Source organism: Neofelis nebulosa, chromosome 3 (assembly GCF_028018385.1).
Source record: "Neofelis nebulosa isolate mNeoNeb1 chromosome 3, mNeoNeb1.pri, whole genome shotgun sequence".
Lineage (NCBI taxonomy): Eukaryota > Metazoa > Chordata > Mammalia > Carnivora > Felidae > Neofelis > Neofelis nebulosa.
In genome coordinates, this window is record NC_080784.1 from 101,037,779 (window position 1) to 101,063,650 (window position 25,872).

Below are 25,872 nucleotides of genomic sequence, written 5' to 3' on the forward strand. Positions count from 1 at the left end.
TAAGATCAATTAACAGAAGTCTGAGAAGGGCCTTTAATATTCAAGGGGATTCACCAAACATTTTCCAAGATGTCAAACTCTTTAATGACTCTTGTATACTATAACACATTTTTTTCACAACATTTTTTGGAATAAAGGAATTGATTTATGTTGAATTATTAAATCCAAGCTTGGTTTATTTCAATATTCACTAAGCTATTTTAAAAATGTGATATTTGGTGCTCATACACTAGATGGTTATGAAACTGCTGTGTTTTTATGGCATTAAGTTTTGAGAGTATTTTAAAACTGAAAATGCTACCAAGAAAAATCTCCATGGTCATTTTTATATCTTTATCTAAGATCAGGATTAATGCAAAGTTTAACAAATGCTTATTCTATAGATAGTCAGCAAAGTCTTATGGATATGGCAGAGACAATATGAACTGAATGTTACACAAGCTAAATGTTAAAAGATTATATTTTATATTTATTTGTATACCAAGAATAAGCCATAAAATTTAGATGGTACTTTCACCAAGAAAAATTACCTAAATGTTTGTGCTATTGTCATTTGGCTCGTTTTATTTTATAGGACAAATTTCCCATACTTATAAATGCAGAGGCTTATACAGTTATCTAGCAATCTAATAAAACAAAGCTGCTTTGGCCTCAATTGTCCACACAATTGCTTTCTAGGGGCATATTATTACAGGGAAATTATATGGCTCTTGTCTTCGTTTTGGCACTGGTGAGAAGGATCACAATGATTGTGACTTGGTGAACCTTTGAGAAATAGAATCATGGCTAACTTTTTTTTTAATGAGTAATTCATATTAAAATTCTTATTCTCTTTTTGACATAATAATACATATTCTTGCATTTTAAAGGTATATTATAGGTTTGTTTCATTTCTCAGATTTAAAAAAAAGAGTTCAGGTTTACTTGTGGTAGGGATAATCTTGTAAGAAATATGCAGAACTGACTTTTTTTAGAAAGCAGACCTCCTCAATAAACTGGGGGATAAATGTGCCTCAGGGAATGACAAGTAGTTTGATTTTAGTGACTAAAACATATCTTTGCTCTTTATCTGTTATTCTCCTCCTGGACACTTTAATATAAGTTGGAATTTTTAGATAGTTACATTTTTGTATTAGAATTCCCTAGTCTTTATATAGACTTCGTTATTTATCTATAAATGGAAAGGCAAAATATTTTGTTTACAGGATGCATATGGATATTAAAAGGACAAACATAATTCTCTACTGGTAAAATTTTGAAATCTTGAATGCAATGGGATATTTCTATAAATCTTAGTCCCCTGTAATAGTGACCATTCATTCTATTCTGTTGTTAGAAGCTATCTTTTATTACTGTTTTTGTTGATATGGCTTTTCCTTTCTGAATCCCTTAACAAAATAAGTAAGATTAATAGCTTCCAAGATATGGTTTACATTAAGAATACAAATCTATAGGCCCACTTGCTTCCTAACAAATAGGGAAAAATAATAACATTTGATATTATTTGTGTGCGTATACATATGTGTGTGTGTGTGTGTATAAACATTAATTTTGTATTTTCCAACAAACATGTGATGTTTATGAATCCAACTATTGATTTAAGCAGAGGCGAAAGCCAGAGGTATCCAATTTTCTCTATAGTCAATAAAGTAAACACAAATTGCTCTGCTTTGACAAGACAGATGGATTACATTGTTTATATAATATATTCAATCTCATAGCAGGTATACTCAAATTCAAAGGAAGAGTACTGCAAATTAACTTACAAAATTACTGTTCTACTAATATACTTTCACTATATTGTTCAATTCATAATAGAGACATAAAATATGCACTTGATAAATCTTATTTTGTAGTTTCTGTATCAAATTCATCATAGCTTTTAAAAATTTCAGATGGTTTATGAATTTTGAAATATGTTTAATTTTATGCTTTAAAGAGTCACCAAAAGATAATGATCAATATTAAAATAAAAGGCATGGTAATTTACCATATTAAAATAAAATAAAAAGTATATCAACTATATCTCAATAAAAATTTTAAAAAAGACATATTTTCAAATGAAGTCCAATATTAATATATAAAGAAATGATCTGTCCTTTGGTTGGTGGCTGCCATCTACCAACTTTAAGATTTGATTAAAATCTGGAAAGCCTTGGTGGCTCAGGGGTAGCTCAGTCAGTTTAGTGTCTGACTTGATTTCAGCTGTGGTCATGATCTCCTGGTGTGTGAGTTTGAGTCCCACATCAGGCTCTGCGCTGACAATGCGGAGCCTGCTTGGGATTCTCTCTCTGTCCCTCCCCAACTTGTGCTCTCTCTCTGTCTCTCTCAAAATAAATAAACTTAAAAAAAAAAGATTTAGGGAGCCTGGGTGGCTCAGTCAGTTAAGCATGCGACTTCAGCTCAGGCCATGATCTCATGGTTCGTGAGTTCGAGCCCCACATTGGGCTCTGTGCTGACAGCTCAGAGCCTGGTGCCTACTTCAGATTCTGGGTCTCCTTTGCTCTCTGCTACTCCCCCACTCGCACTCTGCCTCTCTGTCTCAAAAATAAATAAACATTAAAAAATTTTTTAAGTGATTTAATTAAAAACTATTTCCTTCTGACCTACCAAATAAGAAATATTGACAAAACTTATGAAATTAACAATATTCAAATTGGTAAATATATTGGATGAATGAGAACTATCATACATTGATGGTAGCATTATAAATGGATATAAGGCCTTTGAAAAATGACTTACCACATTGCACATGAACATGACTTATTGTCCAGAAATTTCCCTTTGAGTATATACTCTACAGAAATCCCCATATATATGTTACTGGAAATAAATAAAGAAATATTCACAATACTATTATGTATAAAATAATATACCTTCAAACAGAACCATCCCAAATACCAATCACCTGAAAAAGGATAATTGTGGTTTCTTTAACCAATGAAAAATATGGCAATGAAAAGTACCTGTATTAATGAATCTCAGGAATATATTACTGAGTAAAATATAGAAGACCAGATAACACAATTTTTATGAATATAAAATTCAATCAAAATTAGACAATATACTACTCAGATGTTTATACATACGTGGTTAAATTTTATAAAGAAATAAAATAATTAATACAAAATTCAGAATAGTGGATAGAAGTTTCCTAATTTTTCTATTGGTATACAATTTACACATGCATATTTAGCAAATATTACATAATTGATAAAGAAAAGAAATATGAACAACTTCAACATTATTTCCTAATTTTCCACAAGTACGTTTTGAAAAGTATATCCAAAACATTCTAATTATGAATAGGGGAAATTTAGAAGCATATCCTAAAGTATTAGCAGGGTACTAATTTAAAACTCTATATAATAGTAGAATTATATTATATTACTATAATGCCAGTGTAAATTAAAACAATAATACAAGTTTTAGACTACATCTTCAACATGGGCACATTAAAAAGTTTTTATGACAAAAAGCTTATTTAAAATGTAAAATTCTATCATTTTGATACCATGCTATTTTTTCTTTTTTTTTTTTTAATTGTAATACGGTGATACTTTCCTAACTGATGAAACAATTATTTTGTCATGAAACTGTGGTCATTGCTATATCATAACACATAACCATCTAATTATACATTTTCTGAAGAGATCAAATGTATAGAAAAACACTTTCTTATTCAGCCTTATTTCAGTCCTTTTTAAGAATATACAGGAGAGGGGCGCCTGGGTGGCGCAGTCGGTTAAGTGTCCGACTTCAGCCAGGTCACGATCTCGCGGTCCGTGAGTTCGAGCCCCGCGTCAGGCTCTGGGCTGATGGCTCGGAGCCTGGAGCCTGTTTCTGATTCTGTGTCTCCCTCTCTCTCTCTGCCCCTCCCCCGTTCATGCTCTGTCTCTCTCTGTCCCAAAAATAAATTTAAAAAAAAAAAAAAAAAAAAAAAGAATATACAGGAGATTTGGGCACCTGGGTGCCTCAGTGGGTTGAACATCAAACTCTTGATTTTGGCGCAGGTCATGATCTCATGGTTTGTGGGTTCTAGCCCTAGAATTTCTCTCCCTCTCCCTCTCCCCCTTCCCTGCTCAGGCACATGCTTTCTGTCTCTAAATAAATAAATGATATATAAGAGACCAAAATTTCTGTCCTCCCTATTCATATTAGCAACATTTTAGTTAAAGCTGTGATGACACAATTACAAAAGAAAAAGAAAATTGAGTTCAAGAATCAGAATTCCCAAAGAGACTATTTTCTTTTAATTGAGAAAGACAAGATTTTAAACAAAGGCAATGATGTAAATTAAATATTAAATACAGAAAAAAACAAGCTTCAATTAACTTAAATTGCCATTCTCTGTGTTCCCCTATCTCTTTTGATTGTTGTACTTAGGATACTGTTCTAAGTGTGGAGGAGTTAAGTGTCTATCTCTCTCACTGAACTGTGACTCTTTGGGGGGTAGGGGGAGAGAAGCAACAACAACAACAACAAAAAAGCTGGGTCATTATTTTTGTATCCTTTCGTGGTACTGGATAGTAGATCCTCAAGAAAGCCTACCATAAATGAATGGGTAAATGGACAGACACAGTAATTAATTAATGGATTTCTTCTGGGCCCACATTTTGAAAATTATATAAAGAGTAATCAGTTATATTGGTTTTATAATAATTTTATTTGGGGGATTTATACTGCTACAAACTAAATATTTCTAATAGATAACAATGCTTTATTCTTTACATTGATTTTCTTTGCCTTTTTTAAATGGCAAAAATCTTTTCTTTAAAGTAAAATCTATAAAATATACACTAAACTAATCAAAACAAGCAGATGTGTTAAGCTTTTTGGTGGCAACTGAAAGTAATGCAGTGAAATACACACACACACACACACACACACACACACACGTGTACAGAGAGAGAGGCATTCAAGGGGCGACATGCCTCTATCCTGATGAATACTGAATACTTTCCTACTTTAAAAAAGTCATCATACCATAAAATTGTCCTTATAAATTAAAAATTAGATAGTCCTCTCATGCTCATGGTTCTTAAATAACTATGTGCTACTATTAAATATAATATTATGCCAGTTCCAGGATCTCTTAGTTTTCCTCACTTTTGACAGTTTCATTGATTCAGATGCTTTGATCTATTTTTCTGAAAATTGCATAAGAGGATTCTGAAGGTATCTAAAGAGCCAGACAACTGGGATTGGGGGGAGGGGGGAGGAAGGAAGAAGGAGAAGGTCAATAACAGCAACGCAAAAGGACCAAAAAGGTACTAAATTCCTTGTTTTAATTCAAATGACCAAATTTTATTTTATTTTATTTTAATTAATTAACTTATTTATTTACTTTTTAATTCAAGTTACCAATGATCTGTTATAGCAAGAGAAAGGAGTAACTCCTCAACTCAATCCAACTCTGTAACAGAAAATCATTTCTGTGTTTGGATGTTTTACCCCAAAATAATCCCTGGAGAGGTTTTCAACTTTCCTGATGCCTGATAATAATAAAATGAGCCATTGATCTCTTCTGACCAATTCCAAATATGGAATTAAATGTTAAAAAATCAGATACTAGAAATAGAAATTTCCTGGACTCCACTGTTTGGAAAGGTCAAGTATTGATTTTCCTTTTAATGTATTTTTTTAGTGTTTGGGGGAGGGGTGTGTCTTTTGTGTGCAGGCCTGTGAGTATGCATGTCTGAATGTGTTTGTGTCTGTGTTTCTTGGGAGGGTAGGGGGAGGTGGCACCAATTATTTGCAATGGAAGTATTCATGGCCTTTGAAAACAGCCATTGAGGACAAGAAGAATATAAAGAATGAGAGGGAGTCAGGCTGCATTTCATAATGTTAATTTCCCTATTTGCTAGGAAGCTAGTGAGCCTATAGATCCTGCCTGTCTCTTACTCTTTTACTTGGTGCTGAATATAATGAAGAAAGAAGCTACAGAGAACGTTTCAGAAAAATCTGGAAACTTAGATTTAATGCAGCAAAGCAGCTAAAAATAAAAATCTTTAAAGCCTGATCAAACCAACCAAATATCTGGGGTCAACTAGAAAACTAAAATGCCTTTCTCATGTTATTTCTAATGGAATCTGAGGTCAAAAAGCATAACAATGAGCTCCTTCTTCCATTCAGGATACTTCTCAGATTTTGTAGCTATTGTTTCAATTTTTCAGTATAGTCCTGAAACATAGCACTGCTTTGTAAACCTCTAAAAGAGAAAAGAAACTGTGATCAAGTACTGAATACCATTCCACTCAAACCATGACACAAAAGATTTAAAGAAACCTAGCATTTTAAAAATAATGCATATACCAAACAACAGAGCATGTACATATATATATTCTTACACTTTTGCACATACACATAAGGTATCTCCTGAGAGTGCAGAGAGTCCTAATACCTGATCGAATTTATTCATTCAGTGTTTTCAGAGTAATATCTATAATTTACAAGACATTGCTCTAGGCACTGGGTATGCAGCAGACATTGAAAAACATTCTGGGGCCCTTGGGTGACTCAGTTGGTTAAGCATCTGACTTTGGCTTGGGTCAAGATCTCACAGTTTGTAAGCTGGAGTCTCCCATCGGGTTAGCTCAACCCCTGCATCTGGTGAGCTCAAGCCCTGCTTCAGGTGAGCCCCGCTTCCCTCTCTCTCCCTCTGCCCTTCCCTCATGTTGCGACCTTTGTCTCCCTCAAAAAAAAATCCTGACCTTCTAAAACTTATATTCTTGAAGAGAGTCAGCTATAAAAACAAAAACAAGTAGGTAAAATATATGAAATACGTTGTATACTAAAAAGTGGAAAGCGCTAAGAAAAAATAAATTGTGGAAGGGAAAGAGAAGGTGTGGGGGGGGAGGGGAAATTTTAGATGAGGTGGCCCATGAAGATCTCACTGACACAGTGGTATAAGTGAGAATGAGAGCATGTATCAATAGGAGTTGAGGAAACAAACTTCTGTTAGTATGTCAAACAGAAAAAACATAAATAATATAGAGAAAAATATACTTAGAGAATTGGGGAAGTCTGCCATTGATTTAAGAAGTTAAAAGGATTCACCATCTTAGCTGTGATGGAAAGAACAGAAAAGAGTGATTACTACCATCGTCATGTCACCATAGTGTCTAGATATGCATGAAGGTGGGACAGTTTAAAGGATACTGAGGCCACCATTAACTACAACTCCCTCAAAGTATGCATACAGAGCAAAGATGGCCTGTGCCTTGCTTCTATGTTTTAAATTACTCACAAGTGCATTTAACAGATGGAAATGACTCACATCAGAACTATACTGATAAACTGAAACAATAGATACAAACTCTGAGAAATATCCTGAATTGGAAGGAGTTCATTGCTGTGCTTTGACCTCACCTTCCATTAGAAATAGCATGAGAAAAGCATTTTAGTTTTCTGGTTGACATCAGATCTTTAGTTGGTTTGTTTAGGCTTTAAAGATTATTTTTAGCTACTTTGCTGCATTAAATCTAAATTTATCAAGATGTAACTCCATTATGAATCAAGGAAGATCTGTATATAGACTACAAAAGAGGATCAATACAGTCTGGGTCCTGACAGGGATAACATATTATTTCAGTAAGAATACTAGAAGGCATGAGCTAGAGGGAAAATCCTGAGAATGGGATCCTCAAAATGAAGATAATGGAGTGATTGCAGTTATTAATAATGACAATAGCTGTGACCATGAGACAGTGACTTTATAAAAGAGAGTCATACAAAGACATGATTATTGTAAGGAAAAAAATAAAGAATTGGAAGGATGGAAATGTGTATGTTTCATGAAAGTGGATGATGAAATCGCCAGGGATTTGACAGGGGTAATATAGGAGACCTGACAGTGAGGCAAAAGCTGAACTCTTCTAAAAAAAATGAAAAGTGACCTGAGTTTGGTGGATGGCCACAACACAGAGGAATATGTGGTAGTTTGGTCTGATCATGTGAAATTCAAAACAGGGGAACTTATAGGAAAGTAAATTGTCTTGGAAGTGCCTGAGTGGAACAGAAGATGATCTCTCACCTCCATTCCAAGTAAAATGACAAGCCTAGAAAGAGAAAACATCATCACTGAGGTGGGTGTAGGGAATTCTGGGTCTTCAGGGGACAGCCAGATTTCTGGCATAGCAACAAAGGGAAGGGCCCATTTCAAAGAAAGGCTGAAAGTGTTGCTGAAGACAGATGGTGAATCTATTGAAGTTATGGAGAGGGGACTGATAGATGCAAAAAACTAAAAATAAAAAATAAACGATGCTACAGACCTCTGTAAGGATTAGAGTCTGAGGAAAAGGAATTACTCGGTAGTCCTGGGCGTCATGGGATTACTGATGAAAGCAAGAATAAAGAGATGATAAAGTTATTTCTTCCCTAATGTAGCCTTGTTCTGGCTGTTGGGAGAAGGTAGGAATGTGAGTCTTTCTTGGAGTAGATACAGTTCTTGGGGTTATATCTTGACCCAACCAAAAGAGGTGTAATAGATTACAGGGAGGAGGTGATTTTGGTTTAAATCATTTTTATTTAGCTACCAAAATAAGGCAATATTTTCATTTTTTAAAGATTTATTCTTCTAAGTGAAAGTATCTTCAGCTTTATTTTTCACGTAGATTTACACAAGTATTGTGGGTGAAAAAAATTAGGAGCACAGTTGGTTACAATGTCAAAACCAAGTTAAAAACAACATTAATAATCCATAAAGAAATGGGACAATATGTCCTTGCGGAGAATTGATATCAAGAAAGATCTGTGCTGTGTATTCACCATGGGTTTGTGTGTTGGGTCAATTTAGCTAATTTGCTAAACTGGGACTACACTTTCCACAATTCTCTTTCTTAAAAAAAAAAAGTTTACTTATTTATTTTGAGAGAGAGGGAGTGCATGCAGGGAGAGGGGCAGAGAGAGAAAGAGAGAGAGAATCCCAATCCATGTTGTCAACATAGAACCTGACATAGAGCTCAATCTCATGAGCCATGAGATTATGACCTGAGCTGAAACCAAGAGTTGGACCCTTAACCGACTGAACTATCCAGGCACCCCACCACAATTCTCTTTCTTTTTATTTTCAAATTAGCCTTGGTCACAGTAGCCATTTTGTGGATGCTTCAGGCAGTCATAATTTTTTTTGACTAAACATCAGTGCAAGAGTACCTGTGCTGTTGTACTTCATACACATCATTACTTATCTGCTGGCTCACTTTGTTGTGTGCGACAGTAGCCAGAACTGAGGTTCCTCCAGCTCCTGCCATAACTACCTTTGGCTTCTCCAACTCTGGACCAGATATGTTTAGCTCCATGACAAAGCGCACTGGAATTACCTTCCATGTCACCCCCATCATCAAAACTGGAGGTGTAGAGAAGGTGAGAAGCTGACACAGGTTCCGACAATGGGATCCAGTCTGTCCTTGTTCTTCTACTTCATATCCATCATCTCTTCCCAGCTATCTACCATGCTGACTTTGGTCTCCAGAAAAATCAACCTTACACAGATTATTGAACCAGCTGCCACTAATGTATAACATCAAGTTATTATATATATAATATATATAATAAATTCTCACTATGCATCACTCCTAGTAGTTCTGATACAACCTCTTACTTGCTATGTGATAATCTAATAGTTAAGTATCCTTGCTAAGTCCCAGTTTCTTTTACTGTAAAATCCCAATAGTATTTCTACTTCAAAAGATTCTTGTGGGGCACCTCACTGGCTCAATTTCCTGAGCATCTGACTTTTGACTTCAGCTCAGGTTATAATCCCAGGGTCGTGGGATAGAACCCTGCATCTCACTCTGCACTGAGCATGGAATCTGATTGGGATTCTCTCTCCCTCTCCCTCTGCCCCTCCCCTACTCACACATACTCTCTCTCTCTCTCTCTCTCTCTCTCTCTCTCTCTCTCTCTCTCCAAGATAAATAAAATGAAAACAAATTTTAAAAAAAGATTCTTATGAAAAAAATGAGAAGGTTATGTAAAGTACTTAACACAGTGGCTGGAACTTAATAGTTACTCAGTAAAGGGTGGCTGTGATTCTGTAGAGTAAATAAATTTACAACATGGCCTAGTTTATATAAATTCTATTCGTAATCAACACGATGGTCTCCTCCTTGAGATAAGGCAGCTTATAAAATAAGGCAGCTTTATAAAAATAAAGTTTATTTTTATTTATTTTGAGAGAGACAGAAAGAGTGAGCAAGGAAAGAGCAGAGAGAGGAAGAGAGAAAGAGAATCCCAAGCAGGCTTTGCAGTGTCAGCACAGAGCCTGATGCAGGGCTCAAACTCACAAACTGTGATATCATGACCTGAGCCGAAATCAACAGTCAGATGTTTAACTGACTGAGCCACTCAGGCGCCCCAGGCAGCATTTGTATTCTTAATTCTTTTGTTTTCTTTAGTCACTCTGAGGAAAGTAATAAACACTATTTATGAAGTCTGCTCCTGAGAAGAATATATATCAGGATATATCATTTTCAGTCATCAGTTGCCTATGGAATAAGATATTATTATCTAGTAAAAACTATATCACAAAAATGTTAATGGCACATTTTTAGATAGAACAAAATAAGAATTATGTTTAATGGAGAGAAAAGTTCTGAGCTATCTGAAAAGATACAGGTATCCTATTTAGATGTTTGAGGGGTAAGAGAAAAAATAATTAAAACCAGGGACAAGAACATCAATAAATCTGTGACCAATCCACCTTTATGAATGTCCTAAAATATGCTATTTTCTGGGAATTTTTTTTCAATTTAAGGGAATTTTGATTAAAGTAGTCCTTTAAAAATTAATCTAGTACAAAATTATTTTCACTATGATGTTTTTATTCCAGATATATATTTTTTTATTTTTACTTTTAGGTGTTATTCTAAAGTGATCATATTTAAGGATAACATATTAATTTAACAAAATAATCCTGTGCTTACCTGCCAACCATGTTGAATATAGGAAAACTTATCCCTCATTATTAGTTTGTAGAGGACTTTCTCTTTCTTTCCTTTAAATTAATTCATGTGCTTTACTGAAGTAAAAAAAAATGATTTCTTTTAATCATATTTTCAGATGAATATGAAGTTGGTTGACCTCTTGTAACATTCATTCATGTCTGTTAAAAGTCTGATTAAAAGTTAATATGAAGATTAAGATTGTTGAGCACCGGGGAATCTCTTACTTTCAAGGAGCATCTTTAATAATTCTGAAAGCAGGATGCTTCAGCCATCCAGACGTGCAAATCCCTAATCTCTTCTGTTTCAAGAGATAACCATTTATTTCCATTTCCAAGAGAGTCCATCTGCTCTTATGGCTTGAGTTCAGAAGGAGTGGAATCCAATAACTGAAAAAGAAGTGAACTTTCTTTTGTCCCTCAGCAAACTGAGCGTCCCTCCCAGGACAGCAGCAGCTTTAGTGGTCATGACACAATCACAGGGACTCAGAGAGATAAATGAAAAACTGACAAGAATATAAATGGGAGCCTTTAACTAAGCACTACTCAGAAAGAAGAATAAATGTACACACTCACAAGCGCTCACCACCGGCACATAGAGGAAAGAAAGATCTGAGTAAAAAAGAGTCATATATTTCAGAAAATTACAAACACAAAGAGGAAGACGGTAACATTCTCTCAATATAAAATAATATTAAATTATTATCGCTTTACTTAATATCTAGGCAGTTCATTGGCTTGTTTTTTTTTAATTTTTTTTTAACGTTTATTTATTTTTGAGACAGAGAGAGACAGAGCATGAACAGGGGAGGGGCAGAGAGAGAGAGGGAGACGCAGAATCTGAAGCAAGCTCCAGGCTCGGAGCCGTCAGCCCAGAGCCCGACGTGGGGCTCGAACTCTCGGACCGTGAGATCGTGACCTGAGCTGAAGTCAGACGCCCAACCGACTGAGCCACCCAGGCGCCCCGATTGGCTTGTTTTTAATTGTTCATAAAAATCTGTATTATTTTCTCGTTCCAAAATAGCAAATATTGCTGCTTGGCTTATGAGGTATGTGTAAAACATCAGCCTAAGAGTGGAGAAACAACTAGAGAGATGAAAAACATACTAATATGGAAAGGGTAGGAGAAAGGAAGAAGCAAGAACAACTAGCATGATAAGCAAACCTAACAGCTAATTCTGGTCTCTGTTCTGAAAGTGTAGCATTAGTAGGCTGGCAGCAGTTAACTAATTAAAGCAATAAAATCATCTTATATTTGAAGAACACTTTAAAAACTTTTTCTAAGTCTTCTTAAGTGATTATCTTAAACGAAGGAAATGAAAATTTAAATCACTTGTCCAAAGCCAAAAAATTGATGAATGAAAATCTGTCTTGGAAAACCATATTCCTAACTGCTATTCCACTGTTCTATCCAGTAACAGTGCTGTTTCCAGAAGAAAGACTTCAATCAGGAATCATACACCTCAACATCTGGATATCTAACTCATAAAATAATGGCATTCTGTAGTCTGAAAAGACTTCACATATCATTTACTAATGTGTCCTGAAGTTTTCCAAATGAAGACCTTTTTATAAAATATAAAAGTATTTTTCCAATTCCCAGAAGGCTGCAATTGGACTTTTCGGCCCTAGTGACTGTGGAAGTATATAAAGCACATGCATTCAAGGTCTCCTTGCATTATTCCAAGCTTCATAATTTGGAAACTGGTGATTTAGTCCAGTCCTCTCATTTTACAGAGAGGAATCCAAAACCCAGGGAAATTAAGTGAATCACCCAAGGACATAAAGCAAGTTATTCAAAGGACCAAGAGTGCAACTACTCTATGCTGCCTTCCTTCCTCTCTCATTTGGGAACAATTTCTTTTTTGTTTCCCTCTTGGCATATTGTGGCTGTAGTTATCATGAGATTTTAATTCTATTTTGAGTGGTTGGTTGACTTGGCAACACTATTTTCCATACAGCCTGTACTTCATTCCAGCAGAGAATCCAATGATTTCTCTGTTTTCTGCTACTGATTGATAGAGTGCCAACACACTGAGGAGATTCAAGGAAAAAGAAATTCATTAAAAACAAAGATGAATACATAAAATTACTAGGAAAAATAAATTTGGGGTGTTTATCTTTGCCATCAGCAGAATGATGAATTAAACTGAGTGTTTTAATTAATTCTATTATTTTCTTTGCATATTGGGGAAACTTTTCTATGAGGCCTTTGCAAAAGTGTAAAAACATAGAACAAATACTACACATATCATATATCATTGAGGTTGTCTAGTATCCTAGGAGTTTTCTCAAAAGTTGCTTTGTGATGATCTCACTTTGAATGGAAAAAAAAAGATAAAGTAGCAGCTTATATTTTAGCATTTTCTTATGTAGTGGTCATTAACTTTTGCAAAAGAAAACGTAGTACTAAATATGTATTTCATTCAGGTAGTGACGTTGTTTTGGTTCAATATGATCAATTACTAAAAGGCAAATTTGTATTTGGTCAATGTGACTTGCCATGAAACATGTTTTGATTTTTATTATCTTTAGTTGTAAACCTGCATAACTGTGTGACAAAATAAATGTGTCAAAAATGATGGACTATCTTACTAGACCTTAGGAGAAATTAAGCCAATGAGAAGTAAGTTCTGGTGGAATTATTTCGGTCTTATGGAAACATACCAATCAGGAACAACCTCTGATAGAATAAGCTGGGGATGTTGGGAAACAGTCTGAGTGCAGGCTAAAGGAAGCATTTAAACGGTCAGATTCCCAGTGAAGATGTCACATTTCTGCTATATGTAACTTGCCTGTACACATAATTCTTTGGGCTTTAGCTATATTCCAACATTTTTTTTCCTGCAAGTAAAACTCAACAATAGAAAAAAAAAGGGGGCGCCTGGGTGGCTCAGTCAGTTGAATGTCCGACTTCAGCTCAGGTCATGATCTCACACTCGATGAGTTCAAGCCCCTCATCGGCCTCTGCGCTGACAGCTCAGAGCCTGGAGCCTGCTTCAGATTCTGTGTCTTCCTCTATCTCTGCCCCTCCCCTGCTCATGCTCTGTCTCTCTCTGTCTCAAAGATAAATAAAAACATTAAAAAAAATTTTTTTTAAATGTGCAGCCAAAACAGTAGTTAAAGTTCAAGGAGGTTATTAATTTCCCATTTTTCCCTGGCCACATTCCTTAGAGGTACACTGTGAAACTGTGAAATTCTCAATATAATAGCTTTAGATTGCTGGCCAGCGAGACAGGTAAAACAAATGCATGCAGGATTCAATAAGGCAGCAGAGTAATTAGATACAACCAATAGAGATTACAGTGTTTCATCAAATTAAATCAAATAATTTTGTATGAAGGTTATGATATTTTTAAACGAGTTAAGATATAATCACTCAGATTGCAAAAAGTGTAGTCTTGAAAATTCCTTTTACTGTCAGTTGAACAAAGAATTAATCTACAGGTCTCACAGACTCCTCCAAGATGCAGTGCCTGGATCCATTGTTCACTGCCTAATTTCATAACTTGCACTCAACGCTATAAATTCGTACATGTCACTTTTTTCTTAGTAAAGTTTCATTATCATCAGGGGGCAAATCTTCTTGCCATATTCACAGCTCACAGAGGAACTCATATCTGAGACAGTGCTAACATCATGACAGAGGAAAAAGAGGCATACACTGCAATGGCTCTTAATGCTTCTGCTCAGAAGTATCACACACACTTCTAAAAATATAATTCTTCTGCTCTCATTCCATTGACCAATACAAATCTCCTAGCAAGTTCAACAGTAGACATAGGTATATCATTTTCCTTTAAAAATAAACCCTTTTTTGCTCTTGTGATGTGTTTCACCCTACATGGTGTGTAGTTTGATATCAAAATTCACGTTTCGACTACTTTTTGAAAGATAGTTTTCTGGTATATTTTTTGCCTCCCTTTACTACTAGCCTCCCTGACCTCTCCTATTTTCTAAATATATCTCTTATGTAAATATATTTGACATATAGTTCTTGTTAAAAAATGATTGCTGGATCTTGAATTTTAACCAACATGGGTACAAAGTCTTTTTTCTTAATTGATATAGTTAACAATGTACATTGTTGTAACCACTATTGGGCTTTTCTTTCATCTAACTTTTCTTTTTTTTAATGTTTTTTTTTTTCTTAAAGAAAGAAAGACAGAGTGTGAGTGGGGGAAGGGCAGAGAGAGAAAGGGAGACACAGAATCCAAAGGAGGCTCCAGGCTCTGAACTGTCAGCACAGAGCCCAATGTGGGGCTTGAACTCACAAGCTGTGAGATCATAACCTGAGACGAAGTCAGATGCTTAACTGACTGAGCCACCCAGGTGCCCCTAACTTCTCTTTTTATATTCATTGCATTATATTATGTTTATTTTGTTCACCTCTATCCCTCCATGAGTTCTAGGCCTTAGATAAATACATTTTCTTCTTTTTTGGTGGTTCCTATACATTTTTCTGACATGTATTTGTATTATAAACAGTGTCTACTGCATATTGATCTATGTATCTACACCTGAAGCAAAACAAGTATCTTTTTCTGCTTTCACCACCTTTGGCCTTCCATCTCTCCAACACCACTCTCTTCTGTTCATGTCAGCCAGAGTTTCTTTATGGATTGTTATGGGCATCCATCTTTTAGACATTGTTTTCTTAAGCAACAATAAATTTTAGTAAGTTCTACACTTACCTTTATTTCTCATATCATAATTCATTTCTCCTAGTTTTACTTCTATTCTGGATATAATATATTCATGGGGCGTCTGGGTGGCTCTGTGCGTTAAGCTGCTTACTCATAATTTTGGCTCAGGTGGTGATCTCACAGTCATGAGATCAAACCTCACATTGGACCCTGCATTTGACATGGAGCCTGCTTGAAATCTCTCTCTTCCTCTCCCTCTGCTCCTCTCTTGCCTGTGAGAGTGCACTCCCTCTCTCCCTCTTTCTCTGTAAAAAATAAAAATAAAAAATAGGTGTAATATATTCTCTAATAGTCTTTCAGAGAGGTCTTTTTGTAGTAAATATTCTAAGTCCATTTATACCTAAAAATATTCTTATTAGCTCATATTTAAATAATTTAAAAAGAAAATTCTAGGTTTACTTTCATTTTCCTTCAACAATTTGAAACCAATTTATTATATTTTTATATCTCGTTTGCCTTGAGAAAATTGATATCACTCTTCTCATCCTTCAACCCTTGAAGTGACTTACTTTTCTTGCTAGAAGCGTTTAAAATGTCATTTTCATCTTTGATGTTTTTATATTTCACTATTATGCATCTAAATGTACATTATTTTTCTTTTCAGCAGATCACATACATTTTCAAACTGAGATCTTATGCCCTCTTTTTTTCAAGAATTCTCAATTATTATTTTTTAAGTTTATTCATTTATTTAGAGAGAGAAAGACAAGAGACAAAGACAGAGAGAAAGTGCATATACACATGAGGAGGAGAGGGGCAGAGAGAGAGAGAGAGGGTGAGAGAGAAAGAATCCCAAGCAGGTTCCACACTATCAGCTCAGAGCCCCATGCAGGGGTCAAACCTACAAACCATGAGATCATGACCCTAGCCAAAGTCAAGTCAGATGCTTAAGCAACTGAGCCACCCAGGCGGCCATCAATTATTATGTTTTTTAATATTTTCTTCCCCTCATGTACTATTTCTGCTTTTTAGCTCTCTTCATACCTGTTGCTTAAATTTCTGCTTCTGTGCTCCATTATTATTTTATTATATTTTGTTTTTCTGTCTCTTCATTCTAGGAAACTTCCTGGTTTTTTAGCTCAGTGATTTATTCTTTTGTGAAATTCAATCTGCTATCAGGCCTATCCATTGAGTTTTTTATTTCAAAGTTAGTCTTTTTGTAACCATTATCTCTGCTAGATCTTGGTTATAACCCAATTTCTGCTTCATGTTTCCAATATTTTTCCCATCTTGCATATTTACTAGGCCAATTTTAAATTTGTGTCTACTTCATTAGATTCACTTCCTCTGGCATGTGTTGTTTGCCTTCTTTGCTTTCTTTCATGGTTATTTCCCTCAAACTTCACTATGAGCTCATCTTTTAAGTACTTGGTACTATCAGTTGTCTACTAATAATGATTGCTAGAGGAGAAGATAAAACCTTAAACATTAGCATATGCAACCCGGAGTAAATTTATGGAGCAGAATGGAGGACATATTTCAGGGGAGAGAGTTTCTTGATTGACATTTGAGATTGACCATCCACTCTGTTTCTTTTCCAGGAATCCTTTATCTGCAAAGAAATGTTTTAGACCCTGTGCTCTAGGCTCTGCTTTTTCTTTTTGAGACCAACACTCATTGATACAATTGCCTTATCCAGAGGGAAAAGGGAAAAGCAAACATTCAGAGGATGGCTAGCTTCCCAGCCCTTGTTGTAGCTCCCATCCCAGCCAGGCTCCAGACGACCTCGATGTCACACTGAAGCAGGAGTGTGGAGGGTAAAGAAAAGAGCATACCTGGAAGGTCCTTTCCCAGCATCTTCTGTCTGTGGTTCTTTTGGATTCCTAAAAACAATCTTGCTAGCTGCTGAAATGGCTAGTTGTTCTGTGGCCTCTCTATTGTTGTGTTTTAGTGAGGAAGTCAACAGCCTAAGTTAATTTGTCATTTTCCTGGAAGTTGTAAATACATGTGCATGTGCATTGTATTCTTCATCAGAAGATACATTTGACTCTCAGTGATATGCATGTGACTTACGTGAGGCTAATCTCAGTTTCTACAATTTTCGTCACTTATTTTGTATCAACCTAAAGGGTAAATTTGATAAGTTTTGGATTTATTCATATCTATTTCTCTCTTTATCTATATGTCAACCTACCTACTTATCTATCTGGATAATTTAGGGTTCAGTCTAATATTTGTGCAGTATGATTGTTTATGCCAGTGAGATATTTGATAATTATTTAGCTCACAGGTATAAGTATTGTGAAGAACAACATTTCCCAAAATGTTTTTATTAAAGAAACAGATGTAGTTAATTCATTTGTTTAAACAAATGTACACAATATATTTACTAAAATACTAAGAATTCTTCATATATTAATGTGCATTGTGAATTTTGGGAAAAAGTCATGGCATTATACATATATATATATATATATATATACACACACACACACATATATATACGTATACATATATACATATATATACACATATACATATATACATATATATGTATATATATGCATAGTATTTTTAAAGTTACAAATATGACTCATAAAATATAGTATGAGCATGTGCAAAATTTTATTTAATTCAAAAAAATGTAAAGCCAGCAAGAGGATGATTTGAAGACCAGAAATTTGTATAGTCCATCAGAAAAGGCATGCTGAATAAATTTGTTACATTACAGACAAAACTGATTTATGTCCTATAAGACAGTAAAACTGTAACCTTTGGGGTAATCATTTCCACTCATCAGTATTAATTTACATCTCTACCTCACAAAAAAGTCAACATGTACCTCACAAAGCCTAACCCTTGTCAATATTAAATTTTATTAAAAAACAAAACAAAACAAACAAGGGAGGGACCTCCTCTTAAATAAATGATCCAGGGGTGGATCTGTTAGACAATGTTCAAGAATGATCTTGAAAGAACTTTTGGCCATCTTTGTTTGTAAATTTGGGGTCATTTTTATAAAAATTATTTTTCAAATATATTAAGTTGTCTTTTCAATGGATATCTATCAGGATTAGTATTTCTATATCTATATTTTGGAAAACATTAGAATAGACCATACATAAGTACAGATATCAAGAAATCATAGAGTTGAAGAATAGGTAAAATCTGAACTAGCATTGAATAACACATACACTAAGTACCCCTTTCTTTTTACATGTTGTTCCATGTCATTTTTTGTTTATTCTTTTTCTTCTTTTGCCTTTTCTTAAGTTTCTGGATTTCTTTCCTAAAACCTGTGTGTTGCTACCTTTGGAACTTTCCTTTCATAACAAAAACTTCCTTCATTTTTTTCACTTTCTTCAATGTTGGTATACCATGAGGAGACTATTCCCACAAAGCCTTCTCCAAGGATGTAGCTAACAAAGAAGTAGTAAGCATGTAACACTCCATTGTCTGGAAATCAGAAGGTGGGAGGGAACCCTGACTACCATTTCTAAGTCGTTCATACACTATATTCCTTAACACTTTGTTCCTTTGAAGATTTTGCCTTTGTACTCTTTCTCTTTGGCATTATCTCTTAATATCTGAGCCAGAAATGATCATTCTGGAAAAATTAAAACATCTTCTTTCAGTCTTCCTCAGGTACCATCACAACAATAGGATATTTCAGTCTGTACCACTCAGTTTCTGATTCCATCACCATCAGTTACCATGTTCTTTGAATTTGTGGTGACCTAGACACCCTTCAACCCTTTCTTTCCTTCTCATTAATTCCTTATTATTTTCAGTTCCTTTCTGTAGAACTTGGATTACATGAGCCATCCCTTCAATACATTTATTTCTAAATATGTTCAATTTCTTTAGAGGTTTTGTTTTATCTGAGGGAAGTATATCATTGATGAACAAAAACCCTACAACAACAATCAAAGAGAGCCTTGATGGAGGAGTTAAGATGGTGGCGAAGTAGGAAGACCAGGATTTCCCTCATCCCTCAAAGACAGCTGTATTGAGGTCATAACACTCACAACACCCAGGGAATCAATATGCAAAGTGCAGAAGGATCTTCACAGGTGGAGGGAGACAGCTTGGCGGGATCAAGGTGCATGTATGTGTATTGGGGGAGAAAAACATCATTGGCATGGAAGGGAGAAAACCCCTTCTGTGGAGAGACAAAAGGGAAAGACAAAGAGGCTATGGAATTGGGGTATTGAGTAAGTACAAGAGGTAAACCTCTTGGTACCATGGACTGGGGAATGAAAAATATGGAGAGTGTCAGTTTCTATTTGGCAAACAGCCTTAGGAGCCAAAGATCTGAGTTTTCAGGGTGTGCAACTTTCTCCTGACCTGAGCTGGCCCTGTGCACGCCCCTGGGGTGTGGGAAGGGGAAGGAGCTGACTCCAGGGCACTGTAGTGATCTCAGGGCCACACTGGGAGAGAACAGTCCCTTCCCTTGAGTGTTGTTGGAAGAGCGTTTATTGCCTCCAGAAGGACAAAAGACCCTGCAAGTGCCAGCCAAAAGGCTTTTCATTGGCAGGGCTGGGTGGCGCAATACCAGAACATGGTCCATGAGGTGCAGGGCTCTTTAAGACATTGGGTTTGAATCCCAAATGAAGAGCAGCAGACTGTGGAGTAGGGCAGGCTGACCGTCCATGCTGCTCTGTGAGGGTTGCTTGAACAGTGTGGTTTGAGACACTCTGTCTGGGGAGGAGAGATTGGGGAGTCGTCATTTTTTCCCCATCACCAACAGGGTGGGGATTCAGGAAACAGGACAGTGGGAACCCAGTGGAAGCTGGAACCTCTTACACTAAACCCCACCCCTCCATGCCAGGCAGCTGCTTATCTACTGGAGCGAGACTGACACTTGAATGAATCAGACAACCTCTCTTCCCAGGACAGCCACCAGTGCCAGTCACCAACAGACAACTTTCCTGCGGTTTTGTATGTTAGTCTGTTTGTCTTTTTTTTTCCTTTCCTTTCCTTTCTTTTTATCTTTTTCCTTCTCTTCACTTCTCTTCTCTTTTTTTTTCTTTCTAGCTCTTCTTTTTTTCCTTTGGAATCAGGCTCATAGTTTCTGATATGGTTTTTGGTCAATTCTTATTTTATATATATAGTATGTATATATATAGTGTATATATATATATATATATATATATATATATATATTGTTTTGTTTGTTTAATTAGGCATTTACTCTATTCTTTTTATTTACTTTATTCTTTTTCTATATATTCTTCTTCTTTATTTTCCTTTTCCTCTCTCTTGATTGAAGCTTATAGTTTTTTATTCACTGCTTGGTCTTTTTTTCACCCCTTTCATTTTTCTGTTTGTATGAGATCAGGCATCTTCCTCCCCTTTCCTTTTTTCCAGGGTTACTTCAACTAACAAGCCAAAGCACACTTGGCTGAAGGTCCAAACACTGCACTACCACAAGCAAGAAAGGGCTTTTCAGAGAACTGACCAGTGGGATAGAGCAGCCAAAATGTAACAACAGAGTACATGAAACACACTCCAAAAAACAGTTCTTGAAGGGCCAGGCCCTGGATGGTGTACGACACAGAAGTTCTCACAGGTGCAGGACACATAAGCTATTAAAACACGTAAAAGACAGAAAACTAGCCAAAATGATGACACAAAAGAATTGTCCCCAAAAGAAAATCCATAAAAAATTACAGCTAGGGAATTGCTCAAAACATATATAAACAATGTATCTAAGCAAGTTTAAAAGTACAGTAATAAGACTAATATCTGGGCTTGAAAAAATGCATAGACGACAGCAGAGAATCTATTGCTACAGAGAACAAAGACCTAACAAATAGTCATGATGAACTGAGAAATGCTATAAATGAGATGCAAAATAAACTAGAGACAGTGGCAATGAGGATGGAAGAAGCAAAGGAGAGAACAGGTGAAATAGACAATAAAATTATGGAAAAATATGCAGTTGAAAAAAAGAGGAAAGGAAATCGTTAGACAATAAGGGGATAATTAGAGAGCTAAGTGATTTCATTAATGAAACAATATCCATATCATGAGATCCAGAAGTAGAAAAGTGAGAGAAGGGGGTAGAAGGCTTATTTGAACAAATTAGAGCTGAGAACATTCCTTATCTGGGAAAGGAAACAGGTATCCAAGTCCAAGAGGCACAGAAAACTCCCTTCAAAATCCACAAAAACGGGTCAACACCATGAAATATCATAGTGAAACCGGCAAAAAAAAAAAAAAAAAAGAAAGAAAAAGAAAAAGAAAGAAAGAATTCTGAAAGCAGCTAGGGACAAACAGTCCTTAACCTACAAAGGTAGACACATAAGGGGAGTAGCAGACCTGTCCACTGAAACTTGGCAGGCCAGAAGGGAGTGGCAGGAAATATTCAATGTGCTTAATAGGAAAAATATGCAGCCAAGAATCCTTTATCCAGCAAGGCTGTCATGCAGAATAGAAGGAGAAGTAAAGGCTTTCCCAGACAAACAAAAACTAAAGGAGTTCATGCCCACTAAACCAGCCCTGCAGGAGATCCTAAGGGGGACTCTGTGAGTGGAAAGCAGCAAAGACTACAAAGGACCACAGACATCACCACACACACGAAACCTACAGATAATACAATGGCACTAAATCCCTTCCTTTCAATAATCACTCAATGTAAATGGACTAATGCCCTAATCAAAAGACATAGGGCATCACAATGTATTAAAAAAGAGGATCCATCTACATGCTTCTTACAAGAGACTCATTTTAGATCTAAGGACACAAGCAGATAGAAAGTGAGGGGATGGAGAACCATCTATCATGCTACTGGATAGCAAAAGAAAGCCAGAGATAAAGTAAATTTTATATTGACATACTAGGTTTTAAAACAAAGACTGTAACAAGAGGTGAAGAAGGGCATTATATCCTAATTAAGGCATCTATCTATCAAGAAGAGCTAACAACTGTGAATGTTTATGCTCCCAATGAGTAGGAACCTAAATGTATAAATCAATTAATCACAAACATAAGCAAGCTTACTGATAATAATACTGTGATTGTAGGGGACTTTAATATTACACTTACAACAATAGACAGATCATTTAGGCAGAAAATCAATGAGGAAACAATGGTTCTGAATACTACATTGATCCAGATGGACTTAACAGATATATTCAGAAATTTTTACCCAAAAGCAGAAGAATACACATTCTTCTCGAGTGTACATGGAACATTCTCCAAAGTAGATCACATACTGGGTCACAAAACAGCCCTCAACAAGTATAAAAAGACTGAGATCATATTATGCATATTTTCACATCACAACACGATGAAACTTGAAATCAACAACAAGAAAAAATCTGGAAAGCCCCCAAATGCATGCAGGTTAAATAACATCCTACTAAAGAACAAATGGGTTAACCAGGAAATTAAAGAAGGATTTAAAAAATATATGGAAACAAATGAAAATGAAAACACAACAGTCCAAAACCCTTTGGGATGCAGCAGAGGCAGTCCTGAGAGGACAATACATTGTAATTCAAGCTTATATCAAGAAGCAAAAAAGGTCCCAAATACACAACCTAACCTCACACGTAAAGGAGCTAGAAAGGGAGCAGCAAAGAAAGCCCAAACCCAATAGAAGAAGAGAAACAAAAAAGACTAGAGCAGAAATAAACAACACAGAATTAAAAAAAAAAAAAACAACAGTAGAACAGATCAATGAATCTAAGAACTGGTTTTTGGGAAAACAAAATTGATAAACCTCTAGCTATACTTCTCAAAAATATAAAAGAGAGGACCCAACAGATAAAATCACAACTGAAAGAGATCACCACTAACATCACAGAAATACAAATAATTTTTAAAGAATACTATGAAAATTATATGCCAACAAATTGGACAATTTGGAAGAAATGGATAAATTCCTAGACACTGACACACTACCAAAACTCACATAGGAAGAAATGGAAAATTTGAACAGACCCATAACCAGGGAAGAAATTGAATCAGTAATCAAAAATCTTCCAACAAATAAGAGTCCTAGGCCAGATGGCTTCCCAGGGGAATTCTACCAGACATTTAAAGCAGAGTTAATACCTGTTCTTCTCAAACTGTTCCAAAAACTAGAAATGGAAGGAAAGCTTCCAGACTCATTCTATGAAGCCAGCATTACCTTGGTTCCCAAACCAGACAAAGATGCCACTAAAAAGAAGAATTATAGGCCAATATCCCTGATGAAACTGGACACAAAAATTCTCAACAAAATACCAACAAATTGAATTCAACAGTGCATTAGAATTATTCACCATTATCAAGTGGGATTCATTCCTTTACTGCAGGGCTGATTCAATATTTTCAAATCAAACAATGTGATACATCACACTAATAGAAGAAAGGATAAGAACCATATGATCCTATCAATAGATGCAGAGAAAGCATTTGACAAAATACAGCATCTTTTCTTAATAAAAACCCTCAAGAAAGTTAGGATAGAAGAAACATACCTTAACGTCACAATAGCCCATATATTGAAGGCCCACCACTAATATTTTCCTCAATGGTGAAAAACTGAGAGCTTTCCCTTGAGATCAGGAAGACAACAGGCATGTCCACTCTCACCACTGTTGTTTAATATAGTATTGGAAGTCTTAGGTTCAGAAATCAGAAAACAAAACAAAATAAAAGGCACCCAAATTGGCAAAGAAGCCAAACTCTCACTCTTCACAGATGACCTGATACTCTACATGGAAAATCCAAAAGACTCCACAAAAAAAATGCTAGAGCTGATACATGAATTCAGCAAAGTCACAGAATATAAAATCAATGTACAGAAATCAGTCACATATACCAATAGTGAAGCAACAGAAAGAGATATCAGGGAATTGATCCCATTTACAATTGCATCAAAAAACATAAAATACCTAAGAATAAACCTAACCAAAGAGGTAAAATATCTTTACACTGAAAAATATAGAAAGCTTATGAAAGAAATTGAAGAAGACACAAAGAAATGGAAAAACATCCATGCTCATGGATTGGAAGAACAAATATTGTTAAACTTTTGATACTACCCAAAGCAATCTATACATTCAATGCAATCCGAATCAAAATAGCACCAACATTCTTCACAGAACCAGAACAAACGATCCCAAAATCTGTATGGAGCCACAAAAGACCCTGAATAGACAAAATAATGTTGAAAAAGAAAACCAAAGCTGGAGGCCCCACAATCTAGGACTTTAGCACGTATTACAAAGCTGTAATCATCAAGATAGCACGGTATTGGCACAAAAACAGGCACACAGAACAATGGAATAGAATAGAGAACCCAGAAATGGAGCCAAAAATATATGGCCAACTAATCTTTGAGAAAGCATGAAAGAGTATCCAGTGGAAAAAAGAGGCACATCTTTTTTTTTTTTTTTTTTTCAGATGGATCTGTTATTTAATTAGGTTCTTTGTAAGAAATTTAGAACACTAATTTGTGAGGGTAAACTCCATTCGTGAGAGCAAACACAGAGCGGAGGTAGCCCTGAAGCTGAGGAACGGCTTTGATTTTTGGCAGAATTTGTGAGTCCACAGCTTTCTGATCAACCTTGCGCTGCTCTGTAATCTCATATTTCTCTTTCTCCGTGTCGAAGATCTCACCTTCCTGGTGTCTGGGTTTACGCAGCTTCTTCTTAAAGTAAGCATCAGTGAGGTGTTCGGGGATTTTCACATTGCTGATATCAATTTTGGTGGAGGTGGCAATGACAAATTTCTGGTGTGTTCTACACAGAGGAACTCGATTAAGGGACAGAGGTCCATTCACAAGTAGCAAGCCACTGCTCAGTTCCTTCAGGAAAACCACTCTCTTGCCTCTGTGGCGCCCAGTGAGGATGATCAAAATAGTCCCAGGAGTGATGCTAGCTCGCAGTTTCCTCACATGCTGACTAAAAGGTTTTTTGCCGTGGCTCAACAGCTTCCGAGGCACATCTTCAGTAGGATAATACCTAAGCATTTTGCAAAGTTTAACCACTCGCAAAAAGATAGTCTCTTTAGCAAATGGTGCTGGGAGAACTGAACAGCAACATGCAGAAGAATGAAACTGGGCCACTTATCTGAATATGAGACAGGAAACCATCAAAATCCTACAGGAAAAAACAGGCACCAACCTCTTCGACCTCGGCCACAGCAACTTCTTACTTGACATGTCTCTGAAGGCAAGTGAGATAAAAGCAAAAATGAACTATTGGAACGTCATCAAGATAAAAAGCTTCTGCACAGCCAAGGAAACAGTCAACAAGACTAAAGAGCGACCAACAGATTGGGAGA

The 25,872-nt window shown here is 35.9% G+C and overlaps 1 protein-coding gene across 1 annotated transcript; it reads right to left on the reverse strand.

Moving 5' to 3' along the window:
- Positions 1-24,997: 24,997 nt before the first annotated feature.
- Positions 24,998-25,573, reverse strand: LOC131506144 (large ribosomal subunit protein eL6-like). Its single transcript, XM_058719709.1, has one exon. The coding sequence runs from the start codon at positions 25,556-25,558 to the stop codon at positions 25,028-25,030; it is 531 nt and encodes a 176-aa protein (XP_058575692.1). The 5' UTR covers positions 25,559-25,573; the 3' UTR covers positions 24,998-25,027.
- Positions 25,574-25,872: the final 299 nt, after the last annotated feature.